General features: G+C 43.9%; 1 protein-coding gene across 4 annotated transcripts; it reads right to left on the reverse strand.

The window, feature by feature from the left end:
• Positions 1 to 2,619: 2,619 nt before the first annotated feature.
• On the reverse strand, positions 2,620 to 17,308 carry ICOSLG (inducible T cell costimulator ligand). 4 transcript variants are annotated; one of them, XM_086879652.1, is made up of 8 exons: positions 16,092 to 16,123; positions 15,648 to 15,779; positions 12,995 to 13,035; positions 10,607 to 10,975; positions 9,829 to 10,113; positions 8,103 to 8,279; positions 7,066 to 7,101; positions 2,620 to 4,716 (listed from the first exon to the last, which is right to left on the reverse strand). In XM_086879652.1, the coding sequence occupies exons 2-8, from the start codon at positions 15,764 to 15,766 to the stop codon at positions 4,706 to 4,708; spliced, it is 1,038 nt and encodes a 345-aa protein (XP_086735778.1). In that variant the 5' UTR covers positions 15,767 to 15,779; positions 16,092 to 16,123; the 3' UTR covers positions 2,620 to 4,705. The 4 variants fall into 4 exon arrangements, with proteins under 4 accessions (XP_086735778.1, XP_086735779.1, XP_086735776.1 ...); XM_086879653.1 differs by lacking the exon at positions 16,092 to 16,123 and adding an exon at positions 15,956 to 16,058; XM_086879650.1 differs by lacking the exon at positions 15,648 to 15,779 and having other exon boundaries at positions 16,049 to 17,308.
• Between the last annotated feature and the right edge of the window lie 373 nt (positions 17,309 to 17,681).

Consider the following 17,681-nt stretch of genomic DNA (forward strand, 5'->3'; position numbering starts at 1 on the left):
GATGGGACTTGTAGTACTTTGCTGACACAGAGTTTAATCACACTGATCTGAGCTGGTTAATAAGACTTCCAATAAGGTGATAAAGATATTTCATGTTTGCCTACTGTTATAAAATTAGCTACAGTTCAGGCATTTTGCACCTTTATTCCTTGACCTATTTTTAGTTACGGAAACTGCAGTGGTGATGCATTTTAGAAGTTAGGTAACACAGTAAGGGTATGTCTGACAGAGACATGAATCAAGAGATGTAGAGTTGCTTCTAGCCCAGCATGATGCTGTGGAAGAATTGTTCTTGCAAGCAAATCTGATCTTGTTTTGAAACTGCAGTCTCAGCCCTGTAAGGGGGATGACATGTGACAGCACAGATCTGGGAGAAGAAATGAAAACATTTGAAGTCACTCGCTGTCCACATTATGGCTGTGTTACTGCTGCTTCTTAGTGGCAGATTCTTAATAGATTTCCAGTTTGAGTGAGGTATCTTCTTCCTCCTGCTAAATTTTTTTCTAGAGGTGATCTTTATTTTCTGTGGCGCAATCCCATTCAGAATTAGCAAACAGTTTCTGTTGACTTATGATGTCTACTGGGCTGCAAAAAAGTAGACTTTCCAGTCCAGCAAGTGGAAAGGGGTCTCTGCAAGCTGGAGATAGGAGTGTAAGCACCAAGTCAGCTACAGGCAGCCTTGTGTGACCCCAAGCACGACTGTTTCCAAGTTTGTCAATTAGACAATCGTCCTAAGCAACGCTTCTTGGAATCACAGAAAAACAAATAAGTAATTTATTAGTAAATTGTTGGGACCTATTTTGGGCAAGTTCAAAGATCAGCCTAAACATCTTTGATATATGAGCATCTATCTCTACACAGCAGTTTTCTGTGCCAGACTGAAATGGGAGACTGGCTCTTTCCTACCAAAGAATTTGTGATTTATAGTAATGTCACGAGTAGCTGCCAGGGACTTGCATTTGACAGCAGGGGAGCACGGTTCAGATACAGGAATTATGCTAAGTGGCGCTGATAACACATTTCCAACAGGAAATGTTGGAAGCATTTTTACTGTGTTGGAAGGTAATTGTACAAACTAACCTGTTGTCACATAAGAGTGTCCTGAAAGATGGATGACATAGAAGCTACTGCTCTGTAATTCCCTGGGATGCCAGATGCAGAGATCAACTCAAAGAACAGGTGGGGTGCCTTTTATAAACACAGAATGGGCAAGCTGGGAAGGGACCACAGCCAGTCATCCAGTCCAAGCTCCCTGCTCACACAGAGTCCCCTGGAACACATAACCCAGCGTTTGAGCATCTCCAGGGAAGATCTCCACAGTCTCTCTGGGCCTCCTGTTCCAGTGCTCAGCCATCCACAACAAAAAGTTCTTCTTTATTATCAGGTGGAACTTTCTGTCCAGCAGTTTCTGCCCATTCCTCTTGTCCCATTTCTCGGCACCACAGAGCAGAGCCTGCTCCATGCTCTGACCCCTCCCTGCAGACAATGACAGAGATGGCTGAATCCCCTCTCAGTTGTCTCTTCTTGAGGTGTCTCTTCCTCATCACTGAAGTGCTCCAGCCCCCCAGTCACCTTTGTGTCCTTGTTCCAGACATGCCCCAGGAGCTCCACAACAATCCTCACGTGGGGACCAGATTACAATGATTCCATCCTGTATCATACCATGAAGGTGGTGAAGGCCCTAATGCCCAGCACATATTGAGAAGAAAATTCCCAAGAGCCCTACAGCTATGGGGCTGGGGTTTTTTTCTTCCTGTGGAGTTAGGCTGTACTCAATTGTTCTTTAGAGCAGTTTCTCTTCCTCTGGAAAAGAGAGAGGTTAGAGAAATTACACCTGGGGGTAATGTGACCTTTTGTGCATTTTTGCTACAAATAAGAGAAAGATTCACTTTGCAAGTTGGGAAAGCAACAAATAAGTTTTCTTCACCTAGCACAGTGGCTACTGAGGACAGATGTTGGAGTCAGGGTAGCTGGAGAAAGGAAATGCTTTCTTGAGCAAAAGAGATATTTCAGCTCTCATAGGTAAAAAGGTTTAACTAGTGAGTTTGACAACAGGACAGATGGATTCAGATCACCAAGTAGCAATGTCTGTTTTCTCTTGGGGCTTTCCATTTGTGGTTTACCAGCCACGCCACAACAAAAGTCTCATTTTTCTGTGAAAGTGAATCCATTTATTAGTCTTCCTCCAAAGCTGCATCAACGGTTGCTTTCCTGTACTTGTGTTTAAGTGAGCTGCTGTCCTTAGTGAAGGCAAAGAGAGGGATGCTGGTGCTCACGTGCAAGACTGGTCTGGGGGAGTGCAATGAGCTGGTTTCAGTTCTGGAAGCATCTTTGCACATCTAAATTTGGGTGAGAAATGGATGAATCAGCTCAGGCTTAGTGCTGCCTCCAGGTTACTGCCTGGTTTTTTTTTTGAGTTTGTTGTGTTGCTCAAGGGGTTTTGTTGTGTGAGCCAAAATAAAGCAAAGGTGGTCAGCTCTGTGCTGTGTTTGTCTCCCCTTGCCTGAGGGCTTTGAAAAGGAGCACAGAGGGATGTGGCTAAAAGTAAAACTGCCACTTTGGGTGGGGGCAATGGCTTGGATTGACTTTTCTCTGTGTGTTGATGGATTTAGTCAAACATCCAGAAGAATGAATAGATTTTATTTAAAATATAAACACAGTATGTGAAGATAAAAACTGCTATAACAAAATTCCCAAGTCATTTGAATGATAACAACCATCATCTAGGATTTGCTGACCTCCAAGAAGAGCTAAATGAAAACACAGATTTTTCAAGGAAAGGTTTTTGTATTTAGGTGTATTCATGAAGTAGCCCAGAAGTAAGAAAATCCAACCAGACTAAATTTGTTTTAATACCATATTGTGGAGTGGCTGCTAGGTCACTTTTTACATCTCTGAACTGTTACAGTTGCAGAATATAAAAGTGGAAAATTACTTGTAGGGAAGGCTCCTGTCAGGTACAGCAGCACCAGAGGCTGCACAGAACAATTTCATGTGACAGATAAGGAGGAAATACCTTTTTTTTTATTATGACTTTTTATGAACCACTAGGAAATGGTTACCTGCACATCTGCACAGATGTTGGTCACATTTTTGAGGTGTCTGCAAGCTTTCCTCAAGCAAATTCCCTTTAGGGTACACTGAAGGCTAGATTTGGACTCAGAAAATATCTAATATCTGGATTCACTGACATGAGAGAAGCACAGCTGCTCAGCTGGGAGCCTCCCTGGGGGAATTGGTTTGACAAAAGATCACTGCTGCACTATTGCCCAATGGTCTTGGTTCCACATGATGTGGGAACAACAGAATTTTCACTTGTCTGTGAATTGAAAGCTGATCTTGATATGAAAAATCAGTGTCTGAGCTCAGAGTTGATGCTTCTCACGCACAGAGCAAGAATAAACAAGGCTGTGATTTATTCACAAAAATCATACAATTTTAGTCTAGCAACTGGTGCAGAAGAGGTCAAGTGTTTCCAGAGCTCTGTTTAAAATAACAATCTCCAGCCTCCCATGACAAGATAGGGAAACTGTTCCATCTAGGCAAGCGATCTAGTAAAAATTCCTCCTTTAAAATTCAAGATCATCAGCAAAGCTTACTGTTGTGTGATTTTCAGCCAGTCAGTTTGGCTGACTTGGGGCTGACACAGCAAGGCACATTCACTGGCACAAGGAAAATGTAGTTCTTGGCTTTCTGGATATTCATGGACAACACACTGATGGAATTTGCACTTCTTTGTTTTGTTGGACACGTATAAGGATGAGACACAATCACAAGTTCAGTTTAAAACCTTCAGTTTAAAATCCTCCCTGGAAACCATGGGAAAGTGCTTAAATAAAGATTCAGTTGAATCAAGCAGAGCTCAACCACAGTTTTTGTTCCATCCTGAGAAGGGTAAGTCCAGGTAACATGACATTTACATAGCAGAGAGCACTATTTTTAATTGGTCTGATTTCCACAGCCTGTTTTTTCTCACAGCTGGCTCCTGTTGAAGGTGGAAGTCCCCTTTTTGGTGGAATATTTGGTAAAAACCAAAATGTTGCTATCAAGGCTTAAAGGAGGCATCTTCTCTTATGATAACACATTCAGTATTTGACCCCATTAGAGCAGCTCCTGGTTTTGGAGGAGTGGGTCAGAGTGTTCTGCCTGGTTCTGTACCCAGTAACAGCTGGCGCAAACAGACAACAAAAGAATTGTACTCTAGAGAGAGAGAGAGAAACATGGAAGAGGTCACAAATTACACTCTGCAGAGTCCTTCAGTTTTCTTTCTTTGTTTTAGCTGCCTTTCTTCACATGCAGTAGTCATCCTCAGGGTAAGGTGACAGCAAGAATGTCCCACGCTCCTGAAATGTGGCTGCTTCTGCTCCTGACAGTCCTCAAGGGTAGTGATGAGAGACTGGACAAGCACCAGCTTTCAGTGGTCTGGCACAGAGCAGCTGAGTCCCAGGCTTTCTGCTTTCCCCAGTACAGGTGCCCAAATTACTGACAGTCACAAAGGACTGTCCAAAGTGCTGAGCTGGAGTGGTGACATGACTTCTGTGGACACAGTCAGTGGCTGGAATGAAAATCCAGCAGATTTTTTATTTTTTTTGGCCATCTTTCTTGGCAGAAATCTGTCACTTGTATCACAAACAATGCTGCACTGAGGGAGTGATGCTTCCCTTGACACATCTCCAGCTGCCCAAATCATTGGCAGACCTTCCATTTATGCAGGTGCTGTAAAAACAAAATAACTTCTTTCTATAAAATAATAGACAAAAAACTTGTCCATAAATTATCATTCCTAGCATTGCTTTTCCTATGTAACCTGTGGAGCAAGCTGCAAAGCTATGGAAACACACACTCATGCTGCTGAGAGAGAACTGACTGGGGAGAAGTCCTGCCTGGATACCCAAGACACTGGGGGCTTTCTGTCCTCATGCCACAGCCTGGAAGTGCCTCTCTGTGCAAATGGAAAAAGTGGCCTCCCATGTGAGGGGATAGCAGTGTTACCTTGGGTTCATTTAAAACTATTTCAGAGAATGAGATGTACAAAGCCTCTCTGTGGCCAAGAGAATACAAATTCCTCAGGCTCCTCTCAGGAAATGAAGGGATTCTTCCAGCTGATAGTTCAGAATTGCTCCAGCTCTGAATTTCTCCTCACCAGAGCATCCTGCCCCACTGGCTGGAATGGGTGCCTGGAGAGACTAATCCCACCAGGATGGAGTTACTCTTCTTTACAGTCTACCTTCCTCACAGTTTCCAAACTCTTTTTTGCCTTTGTATCAGCAAGGTTAGTTTCAGTAGCCCCATTTTGGTTTGCAGTATTCAGGATCCTTACTGCCATGAAACAACCTGACCTTCTTCATAAGGAGCCAGAAACAGAAGTGCATTTACAGCAGCATTGAAAAGCAAAATGCTGGGCACTTCCCCAGGGCCTTACCCCCCATCTACCACACACAACAGGATTGAGAACACCAAATAATGACTGAGTTAGGCTAGAATTTCTCCTAGATCCAATCTTTTGTACTAAGGTGGTACCAGCTTTATTTCTAAATCATTTCAGACAGGTACTGTTTTTTTCCTTTGTTAAGAAAAAAAACCAAAGCAACAAACCTGGACTGATGGAGACTTGATAGCCTGGACAAACTCTGCCTCAGTGCTCAACTACTAAGGGTAATTACCCTTAGACAATTTCCTCTAACAACTAGCTTAAATCTCCTTTGTTTAAGTTTGTTATGCCTTAAGTGCAGTGTCAGCTGGGTTAGCACAATAAATAACTTGTCCCTCCTTCTCGAAGGACACTCTGAAGAGGGTTGTTATTGTGTCCTTAATCAGCCTGGCCTTCTCCAGCCTAAACAGACATGACCAGTCTCTCACCAGAGATCACATTCCTGGAGCATTTTCCATTCTCTGGTATTGATCCAAGTTGCCCTTAAACTGGGATGCCCAGAACATGGCCCTGAGAGGTGGGACAGCCTCTGTCACCAGTGAGACACCAAGGCTGCTGTCCCACCTCCTCTTCCACTAGTGGAGTGGAGAAATGACAAGGAAAAGACAGCATCTGGAAAGTGCCTTTGCTTTGTTCCTAATGAACAAATCATGCTACAGCAGCCTTCAATACAAGTTAAATATTTACTCTTATTTATTCACAGAGTTTTTTGGGTTTTTTTTTTTTTACTAATGGGCTAAATCCAGGGATCTAACCAAGACAGGCCTGGTATAAGTAAGTCTGGAGAAGAAAAGCTGACCTTAAATCAACTGCTTGTGTTATGTTAATGCAGTTCCCAGGAACAAAAGGACAAAATGTCTCTTTATTTTAAAGAGAAAATCCATCCTCCTCCATAGATTATGCTCTGCAGGAGAGAGTGCAATGCCTGTTGATGTTTAGCAAACACAAATGTTGGGGATCAGGCTGCAGTCTGGAAAATAATTGACCATTGACCCAGTTTCCATGACTGTCAAAGAAGTTCCAGAGAAAGTTCTTTAATCTAAAAGTTATTTTGCTTCTGCTTGATACTATGAATTTGGTACATTCACAGCATCTGCTACATCAAACTATTCTTTAAGTATGACAGTTTTAGTGAAACCACAGTATTTTCTGCCTGTTCTGCAGAGACACACAGCCAACAGTCATTAGCTTCAGTAGAAACTACCAAATGAAATATCAGCTTGGCAGATTTCGCCCTGTACTCCTGCAAGTCTTCTATTTTTTTTTTTCCCAAATCTGTCTTAATTTTTTTCACCCAATTTTCATTTTTCTCCCTACTACGAGTAACAAATGAATTTGTAAACCAGCTGGCCTGCAATATTGCATTCTTGCTTATAAAAATATGAACATGGTGAGGGTCTGAAGAGCGTGTTTTTTCTGGGAAAGGAGGGTTTATTTTAGAATTGAGTGTATATAGGCTCAGGCTCACAGACATGATGCAAATGATGTCCCTGTTAAAGAACACCTAGGATATAATGCCTAAAAAATGCTTCAGTTTGTATCATCCAGTATGTCTAATCTAAAGGCTTGTGCTGAACTTGAGTACTGAAGTTATGAAGTTAGGTCACTTGAGACAAAATATTTTTAATACTTACAGTTGAGTCCTCCTTGGTTTTCTATTGGTTGGCCATCTGTTGAAACAAAGGCATGGGTTTTAGCATGTGGGATAGATAACCACAGTCTTCAGAAAAATGAGATTAATATCAAGCAATATTAATATTATCCACCAAAGCTGAGGGCTCAATGTGCCAAATGTTCTGTAAAATGCAGGCCAATGTTCTATATGCTTACAACCTCAGCCACCATTTCAGAAAAGAAAGATTTTGGGATTGAAGCGATAGCCCTGCTCCTCATCTTGGGACAGAGTCCTGCCTCACTCTTGGGTTGTTTCTGAAGGAAGGACATGACCTCTACAAGAGCTGCTGCAGATCCTGGACAAGATCACTACCCTGATTTCCCCTGGTCTTTTCTGAGGCACCCAAGCTTGCTAACATTGAGGAAGAGAGCCCGCACTGAAAACATGGATTGTCCTTGTCCATGAAAAGTGTGCTTGTCCCTGCTCTGTCTCTTAGATATTAGCTCCTGGGTGGCTGCAAAAGGGCTTAGAGCAAGTGCCCAGCTGCATTGGCAGACTCAGTCTGGTCCACAAGAAGCCTTTTAGAGCTTTTTTAGAGTCACACACAGGATCTTAATCATCCAGCCAGTGACTCTAAAGCTCTCAGGACTGAATTATGCTCTGATTTCTGCTTCAAACTGTGCTGAGTGAGTGAGCTACTGACCCCAGTCCTGTTTCATGCCATCTGTCCAGGAGGAGCCTGCAGGGATCACAGCTCAACAAAACAATCACAGACAAGCCATGGCCTGAACAGACACAAAGTCCGAATTACTCTCACATCCAGAAATTACTTCCTGTGAGGCTCAGACACAGGAAGAGAAAAACATGAAGAATAATATATCCTGGGGCACTACTTTTCCTCCCAGAGCACTCCAAGTTTTTGATAAGGGCATGATTTACTGCTGCCATGTGCAGGCAGCTTAGTCATACTTTATCTCTTCTTATTGGATAACATCAAGCATTTTGGCAAGTGAAAAAGAATTATAATTTAGTCATGCAAACAAAGTGTCTCATTACCTCTATAGGACACTAGATTAGAGGACCTCCTTCTCCACAGCCAGCAGATTAAACCAGTTAGAAGACCTATCACAAAGACAATGCCAATGATGCCAGCTGCTTGAGCACCTTGTCCTTTTTTGCCTAGATTTTCATCACTTTCTGTGCCAGAACCAGTGCTTTTCTTCTGCTGTGTGTCTAGAATAAAATAGAAAAGGATGTCATCAGTGTAAATGTTCACATTTCATACCAGGAAAATATTTCACCATGTTTTGCATGCATAAAAAAAGTCTGAAGGACTAAAGATTTGTGCTATTCATACCACTGTGATTTTGGTGATTCCTTCTGAGCGAGACTCATCTCCAACTTATTATGTCTAAATACCAGTTTACTCCTCCCTGTCATCATAGTGCATCCATACTTCTTTCTTCCTTTTTCCTCTTTCCCTCCAGCTTTGAGAGACTGTGAGAGAGTATGTTTGGACTTGTATCTAGACTCAGTTGAAAATAAATCTATATAGGATCTATAATGTAAATCTGATGGTATTCAGAAAAATGGGTGAAAACCTGTTTCCCTGAAGTTAATGAAGAATCTTCACTCATTGCTGCAAACTGAAGGTTTCAAATCACACCTCTTACTCTATCAAGTGCAACTGTGAGGCTTAAAAAAACCCCCAAAAAATAGTAATATGAAGGTCTTTTCCCTCAGAAGACAACATGACACTGCCATTAGGAAATTAATGATGAGGTTATTTAGTTTTTCCTTTAATTTGGGATGACATCATGGTGTATAATCACATAAACACTCTACTGCGCAACTTCTGGTCATGCATTCAATTTTTGTTCCTGGAAACAGTTTCTATCATTTGCCTACAGTCATGGGATCAGTGTTTGGGATGCTCAGGTAAATTAGCTGTGGGTGTCCAGCTACAGTTATGGAAACATTCCAACCTCTTGCACCAGGATGCACCTCTGAGAGAAAATTTTGGCTGGAGGCAGGACCAGGAACAGCAATGAGATCAAACAGCCACCTCCAGATCAGTCTTCCCACTCCAGACAGATTCTCTACACAGCTTTTTGGAAATAATGAACTGCAGAAGTCGGACTGTAACTATAACTTGTTAACAGGTTGGTTTTTTTTTAAAAAAGCTTTCTAGTTTTGTGAGGAGTTGAGTGACTAAATACTTGCTTTTACTATTAATCATCACATCAGCAATAAATATCATTATACTTGTGCTGTTTTACATTGTTCTATTGAGCTCATATTGCCCATTTACTGCAGACCTAGTTTAAGTCATGCACTGTATTAAATTGAGTTTTGGAGAAACTGAAAATTGAACTTTGGAACTAGGCAGAGTAAAAAGCAAATGTGAGTGTTGCAAGGCCATTGAGTAGGGGGTCAGAAATCATAGATCTGCTGTATGGTGACCCTTAAAAAACAACCTGACTCCCCAAACCATCAGGTTCCTGAGGAACTAAAAGGTTAAGCTCAGAAACTTCCTTGGATGCAACAGCTTCTCAGTGCTGTTGTCATAACACACTTGGTGGGTTATTCACTTCAGCGAGGAAGAATTAAACATCAAGTCCATGGCTAAGCATAACTAGAGCTTGAAACAAAGCCTGAGATCTTCTCAGCACTTTTTGGTACTGCTGAATTAATGCATAGCCCTCGTTAGTGCACACCTAAGAGACATGCTGGTTGATATTCCTGCTACCTAGAAAACATGAGGCAGCATGAAGGAACTTACAGTTAGCTGACAGATTTTCCTGCAGCATCTCATTCTCTATGGAGCACTCTATCTGCATGTTAGAAGTGGCTTTCACCTTCAGCGTGCTAAAAACGCTGAAAGTGCCATCGTCGTGGGGTATGATCTCTATTTTTGATGGAGACAGGCGGCTGTTGTTCACTTTATTGATCCAGTAAACATTGGGCTTTGGGTATCCATTGCCAGACCTGCAGTTGAAGGTCACCTCCTCTCCAGGGCTGTCAGTGTTTCTTATTGGTCCACTGAGTATTGGTTGGCTGTAACTCGCTGGAGAGCGAGAAGAAAAAGAAACAGTTGTTGGCATTTTGAAACATACAGAAAAGGCAAAATTTTGAGATGCATTCTAAAGCCAAGCTGCTGGATTTCACACCACCCTCATGGCTTGAAAGAGAAATGCCTGCAGGTTTGGTCTGTAAGCTGAGAGAATCACTGGGAGGGGCAAAAGCTAAAGCCAAAGCCAAAGGAAGAAAGGACCAACTTAAGCTGCTGCCACCCAGTCACATGCAAGAGCCCTCATATCCATGAAAAACAAGAGGAAAAGAAACACATGCTCAGTAAATAGTTTTCACATGCTTTTTCCAAGTTTTACATTTGTTGTCAGTAACATTTAAATTAAGTGGACTTCATTTCATCAAAGGGTAGTTTGAAAAGTAGTTGAAAGTCTGTTAAAAAATTAAAGGTGTGCTTAAATACAATATTAAAGTAGCTCAAATTTGAAAAGCGGAAATGAGAATTTAGGCAAAGTGACACAAGTTCTTACCTGCTAAACTGAGAGCCACTTCTGCCTGGTGAATCACTTTGGGATGTTCAGTTTTCTCCTGCACTACACATTTGTATGTATGTCCATCACTCTGGCTGACATTTAGCAATAGCAGAGAAAAATCACCGCTTTCCAACCTATCCCAGAATAACTGAGTCCTGTCTTTAAAGCGAATACACTGATTTGTGTTATCATCTTGGCCAGAGATCAGTGCATGTACAACTGAACACTTCTCTTGATAGGAATCATCAGCTATTTGCCAATACACCCGTAGATTTTTTAATTGCAAGTTTTTTTTGGTATAAATGCAACTTAGTGTGACGTTGTCTCCAAGTTTACTGATGATGTTCTTCTTCTCGAGTGCAGTAACTACAAGATTAAAAGAGAGAAAGAGAAAAAAGGGAGGTTTTGTGGAGAAAAAAGTAATTATTTTCAAGTACATTCTACCACATATAGATTCCAGTATTAGTTTTAAAGCAGGTGGGTGAGTGTGCTCACTTCATAGGCATTCCTACCCCCCAAATTTCCAGTGGCTAATTCTCTCCATGTCCATTTGTCTGTGCATTGTCCAAAGGGAACTTTTCTCTGAGAGCCAACCAGTCTTAATCATTCCTAGCCCCATGGGTACCCACATGTCACTTTGCAAACTGACTGCAGACACATTCATGTCCTAATGCTTTAATAATCATTTTTTTCCTTTTATTTTTTGGGATTTTTTTTTGTTTTGTTTTGTTTTTTTAATTAAGAAAAATTCCAAATAACTCCCCTTAAATCCCAAGAAGTGGAAACATTGATAAGAAAGAGTGCTGCCATTATTTTGAGACACAAAAAATTAAGAAGGTGAGTAAAAGCAGTATTTCTCAAAGCCAGCATGACAAAGCAACCACATTTTACTGCTACTATCAGTGACACCCTCTCAACAAATACTCTCAGCTGGCAAACCAGCACGCCCAGATACCTCCAGTGCCACGTTCATTAGACATTTACATCTTGAGGGTCACTTGAGGTAAAGTCATGACTGTATCTGGCTTACAGAACACTTTTCCTGCCTTCCAGAGGAAAGGTGGCCTCTGCTCCGTGTGAGCAAGGCAAAGGTGGCTGAAAGCTGATGCAGAAAGAACAGGTCAGTGATTCCCACAGGGCTGGGCAGCTCTGCCCACAGACTCCCTGCTGGATCCATCACTTCCAGAGCAGCCAAAACCGCTCTGGTGCAGCTGGCTGGTGGCACCAAAGCAGGGTATGAGCTGTGTCAGGCAAGAGAGGGTCAGGCGTGGGGCTGGATGGGAGAGATTAGAGCTGGGGGAAGGGATTATGTGGGAAGGGATTGAGGGAAAGGAAGATGACAGGAGTGGAGGATTGGAAATGCAGAAACAGCTCGTGGTGAGGTGGGAGGGAGGTGTCAACCTTGAAGGGGGACCTGTCTTTGTGAGGCTGGGCTGGACTCAGAAATTGCTCGTCTACTCATCTGAGTTGGGCACCCTGGTCTAAAAATTCCACTGAGGCAGGCACAGTGCTTGCAGGAGGAAAGGCAGGGTGTTCACCAGGGTAAACTCTGTGGGTGGGACTGGAAGCAAAAGGCTTGAAACGGGAATTGCAACACAATTCCTTGGCTCAGGTTTTGGGAAACCCATTGGAACAGAAGGGAAAGTAAAGCCCTGGCAAGATGGGTGCAACTCCATCACTGGCCAGAAACAGGCCAGCCAGCATCTATTGAGAATGAATCCAGTACAGTTTGTCCTGATATTGGGGCCAGGGAGTTTCCTTGGTGACTTTGTTGAGGTCCTTCCCAGTGATTAAGCAAGAACAGAGGAGAGAACTCTAAGAATATTTAAATATCATGAGGTGGTGTGATTTAATTCTGCTTTTGTTTTGCAAGGGATATTTTAGAACAGTAGTAAAAGTTAAATCACTAATAGTAGAAGTAAATTTACTAGTAATAAGTAGAATTAAAATTACTGATTTTGGCTACTTGATACCATGATGTATAATTCTACTTTTGAATATACAGGCATGCATATATATACATATATACATATATACATATATATACATATATATACATATATGTATATATATACAGGCAGCTCTTATTACTCCACTTCTAAGGCCTTTTGTTGACACAGGGAGGTCTCTAAAGCAAGCAAAGCTATCTGAGCAAGAACATCCATAAGGTCCATGGCTATTCTCTGCAATGAAACTGATTAGAAATTGATTGTGCCTTCTTTCCCTGATGCATGTCAGAGAAATGTTTCACACTGAAGAATTCTTCAGGATGTTGTAGAAAACACAGAGATGTTCATATTGTACATTTTACAACTACTTTGTGCCTTTGGCCAGACGTATTAAAGGGAGGGCAGTTTAATTTTTACTGAGTTTTTCTGAACTTACCTGTTTTCAGGCTATGAAGGAGCAGTAATAGAAATCCATACCTAAAACAAAAAAGCAAATGAGTGTTAGAAGTGACTCTGCATCTCTTATGTTTAAATAAGCAACAAACCCAATTTTGATTGTTTTAATATAGCAGCAGAAGTAGGTAAATTAGGTACTGCTCCCACGTAGTGCCTCATTAAGGATTTGCATTTTTGACAGCTGCAAAACTTCTCTTTATAGAACTCAGCAGTGGTTTGGTGGCCAAGGCCATGAATAGCAGCAAAATGCACTAATATTGGAATCAGGGCAGAGGGCATGAGGCTGGTGTTGGGCCTGTCTTTTCTTCTGAAAGAATCGATTGGCTTGCTGGACAAACAGGCTCTGGAGTCTGTCTGAGTCACTGGGAAGGACAGTGGCTGCACAGGTCAAAAACAGGTTTTCCAGTCTTTTGCTGGAACTCAAGGAGTTATGGTTTTGTCTGGCTAAATGACAAACAGCAGCTGGCCATGCTGCCCACCAGGTTGTGCACTCAGTAAAAATGTGTAAACAGGAAACCTGCTGATAGTGGAGAGGTGTGCAAAGGTTTTTGATGGGAAGAATTTGATCTGTTTGATTACTCAGCAGGGGCAAATCTCTCCAGGGGTTTCCCTGAAGGAAAGGATGCCTCAGGAAACCCAGTTTAACCCATTTATAAAGTCCAAGTGATTTATCATCCTCAACCCACAGGGGTTTTAAGGAAGATAAATGGACTGTGAGTTACTTTAAAATGGCCTTTCACCACCACACCTAGTTACACATTGTGCTCTCTTTCCTCCAGACTGCAGTAGGAAGGGAAAGAAGGATGAAGGAAAGGTTTTGGAATGAGATCCCCACCTTGATATTGCCCCGGGTGCAACAGGTGCAATAAAGCTGAGCTGATGGGCAGAGGGACAGGAGCACTGGGCTGTCACCAGCGTCCCCAGCTCACCTGTGCAGGCAGGACTGGGGCCACACTGCCCAGGTACAGCTGGATGCCTTCCCCTGGTGCTCCCAGCCCTCAGCCAGGCCCAGCACTGAGCCCTGGGGCAAAGGGACAGCTGTTCCCACAGGCCATTTCTATCCAGGACTGAGCTCGAGTCTCCCTCCCAGACCGGTCACTGCCTTCCCTCCAAACCAACCCTGCCCTGCCTGGCCCTCCTCCCTCCAAACCCTAACCTAAGCTCACTCCCCAGCAACCACTTCTCACTTTGCTGTGCTTTACAAAATCCCCTTTCTTCCTGGCTTCCTGCCCTTTTTCCACAGCTTCTGCTCCTTTGCCCAGCCAAGCACAGGAATTCGTACATCACTTCCCAGGCACAAGCTGTGCTTCTGCCCAGCTTTACTGCAATCACCTGCCTGGGCACAGCCTGGGGCTCCTCTTCTGCAGAGGAGTGTCTCTAATTCCCACCTGCCCCTCAAGAAAATTATCATCTTCCCAAACACATTCAGCTTCCCATGCAGAAAGCGGAGGACACTCCTGACACAAAATCTTCCTCTATTTGAAGGCCCATTTCCAGAGACTGAGTTGGAGAAACTTTAGTGGAGAACTAGTCTGAATTGTATTATTTTTTGTATAAAGAAAATACTTCATTTTTTTTTTCTGTGTCTTTTGAAATTATTTGATAGATGAGGCTTGAAAAGTTTAAGTGGATGCCCAGCATAGAGAATTTCTGCTCTATTACTTCAGTAAATCTGCAATCCATCTCAAACCCAAGGAAGCACACCTAAGCATTCTGTTCTGCCTCTGACAGTGGCTTTTACATGTGGATTTGTATTTTACTTGTTGTATTTTTTACATTGTCATCACTTTTGTGCCAGGCTTTTAGAGGTCTGTCTTGGCAAGCTCAGCTCATGTAGTCCTCAATCTTTCCTAATCCCATGCCTGTGTTATTCCCCACCCAAGTTAGAAGCTATGGATATAGCAGCTCATTTGAATAGAATGATAACAATAACTGGCTGATCCTTATGGGACTCTCTAGGGAATTCCCCCTGGTAGGCATTTGCTAATGCCAACAGACATTTAGATATTCAGCCAGAACAGATTCTCATATGTATGTACACAACGCAGATCTTGATTTCTGATTTTAATAAGTGATGCCACAGTCAAGGTTGGACAGACCAGAGATGCATCATCCTCCTACTTGGAGGAAGTCGCAGATGTGGTTTGTGGGATCAGCATCAACCCTCAATGTTCCCCTGGAATAACTTTAATTCCAAGCTTTAATTGGAAAAAGGGAGAAATGCTCTGCCTGCTTTTGCCTCTGTGTTCACTCAGCTCCCGTGCCCATCACACTAGCAGTGAGCTTAATTAAGTGCTGGCATAGCTGCACTACCTCCTTCAGTCTTGCTTTCCTAATTAAAAAAAAAAAATAAAAAATTCTTTTTTAATGTTTCAATTCTTTCCCACACCTTCCTCTTCTGCATTTTTTTTAAATGTTGTGTGAAACAGGAGAAAGTTGCACTTCGCCTTTCATGCGTTCTTGCTTGGTGAGAGATTCTTCCTAGCCACACCTCAACTTTTTCATCACTGCTCATCCTAAAGCCACGGGATGCTGCTGCTGTGGCACACTCTAGCCAGGCAAGAGATATCCTGACATCCAATAACAACTCTGGGGGCTCTGCTCCGCTGCTGAGACCCACTTTGTCCCCTCACCTTGTTGTGACACGGCTCTTCCCGACCAGCCCTGAGCAGGTCACCCGCGGAGCTTCTCTAACACCTGCTGTAAAGCAGCGCTGCCCTGGGCAATAGAAGCCAGATGAGCCACATCCCATCGCAAGCTTTCAGCTGCAAATATCCGCAAAAGGCCCGTTACATGCCCTGGATGGCCCGGGACCCCGGGCCGGGCTGCTCTGCCAACACCCGGCTCCCCGGGACCTGTCCCGGGGCCGGGGGTCGCCCCTGCCTCCAGTTAAGCAGCCCAAGCCCCGGCAGAGCTTTCCTTGCCCCCTACAGCAGCAAACCTCGCGTTTCGCTAAGGGGGATGCGCATCCCTGCCCGGCAAGGACCCGCCGTGTCCCCGCAGCAGCGACCCTTCCCCCGCCACCAGCACTCACCCCCGCGGCCTCATGGTGCCGGAGCCGAGCCGAAGAGCCGAGCCGAAGAGCCGAGCCGAGGAGCCGAGCCGAGGAGCCGTGCCGAAGAGCCGAGCCGAGGAGCCGAGCCGATGGGCCGAGCCGAGGAGCCGAGCCGAGGAGCCGTGCCGACGGGCCGAGCCGTGCCGAAGAGCCGAGGAGCCGAGCCGATGGGCCGAGCGCTGCTGCCCGCCTCGGGCCGTTCCCTTCCCTCCCACGCCAGCTCCGCCGGGGATTTCCGCCTTGCGGCGCTGCCCGGCCCGGCCGCCTCTGCCGCATCCCCGCTCACCCCTTCCCACAGGGAACCAGGGGGGTTCCCGGCTCCCGAAAACGCTTCTTCTCCCCAAATCCATCCCCGCTGCTGGGGAGCCGGACCTGGGCAGCTTTGGCCGTCGCTCGGGCACCTCTTGGAGATCGGTGTCCAGCCCCGGGGGAGGGCAGCGACCGCGGCGCTCCGGGGTCTCGAAGAATCCTGCCCGGGAGCCGCGAAAGTTGTGTTTCAAAGTACATTAGGTGTTACATTATATTTGCATAAATAGCGCATTTATTCTAGATTTGTGTTTTGTAAATAGCTAAATGGGATTTGACAGAGAAGAGAGGCACACCTGGAGCTGTGGTAGGTGTGCTGGTGCGGGGCTGTTTCAGCAGCACCCGGCTGTTTGAAAGATGCTGTTCCCAGCCTGGACAGATTCATTTTTGGCTCCACATCAGTGTTTGCCTTGTTTGCTCTCAGGAGCTTCAACCCAGCTGGCACATCTTTGCCAGCGTGAGAATTGGTGGCACGCAGCACAAAGCTGTCACAGCATCAGTCGCTAAAGTCTGCCACGTTCGTATTCTATTTTTTCTTGTTTTTAGTCACCCTGGGAATGCAATTACGTTGTGCACAAGGAACGTGAAACTCTGGGGTTGTGCAAGACCCAACGCCGTTTCCGCTGCCAGCCAGCAGCAAGAAGGGGGATTTCAGTTTTGAGTCAAACTTGGCACCACTTCAGCCTCTCTGTGTACCTCTGACACCTGCAAATCACTGATCAGTCTGGGAGGACAGGCTTAAATCTGTGCTAAATTTAAAGGAAGATAAGCATTCCTATGGAATTATGCCTGAATCAGAACATATTTGCAGCAGCCAATTTGTGTCTTTCACTGAAATATTTCCTGATGGGATATCTTAGTTTGGGAACTATTTTGATATTTTAGATCTCAAAAGATGTTTAGATGTTACTTTTTAATAAAAGGCATTTGGTGAATATTGCACATGGTATCAGTTCTTTGTGGCTAAAAACTTCCTGACTTTAAAAGCTTGTGTTTTTATATGTGACTTTAAACGGTTCTGGATGTAATTTTTTTCTTTCTAAGATGCATTATTTGAAAGAACTCTTCTGCTGTTCTTTGCAGTGGTTTCTGTCCTGCTTTTTTCATACATATGTACCAGTTTTGGTGGAAAGGAATTTCTCAATAACCAAAAAAAGGCAAATGTGTCTCCATAGCCCGGAATCTCTTTAGGATTTAGAAAGGTCAAGTTCCAAACCTCTTTGCTGCCTGCATCAGACTTTTGAATATGGATTGCCTGATGAATTTTTAATCTATAAGGCAACCTGGTATTTCCCTTCTAAATGGT

The sequence above is a fragment of the Cyanistes caeruleus genome, chromosome 3 (genome assembly GCF_971803275.1).
Source record: "Cyanistes caeruleus chromosome 3, bCyaCae1.hap1.1, whole genome shotgun sequence".
NCBI classification, from domain to species: Eukaryota; Metazoa; Chordata; class Aves; order Passeriformes; family Paridae; genus Cyanistes; species Cyanistes caeruleus.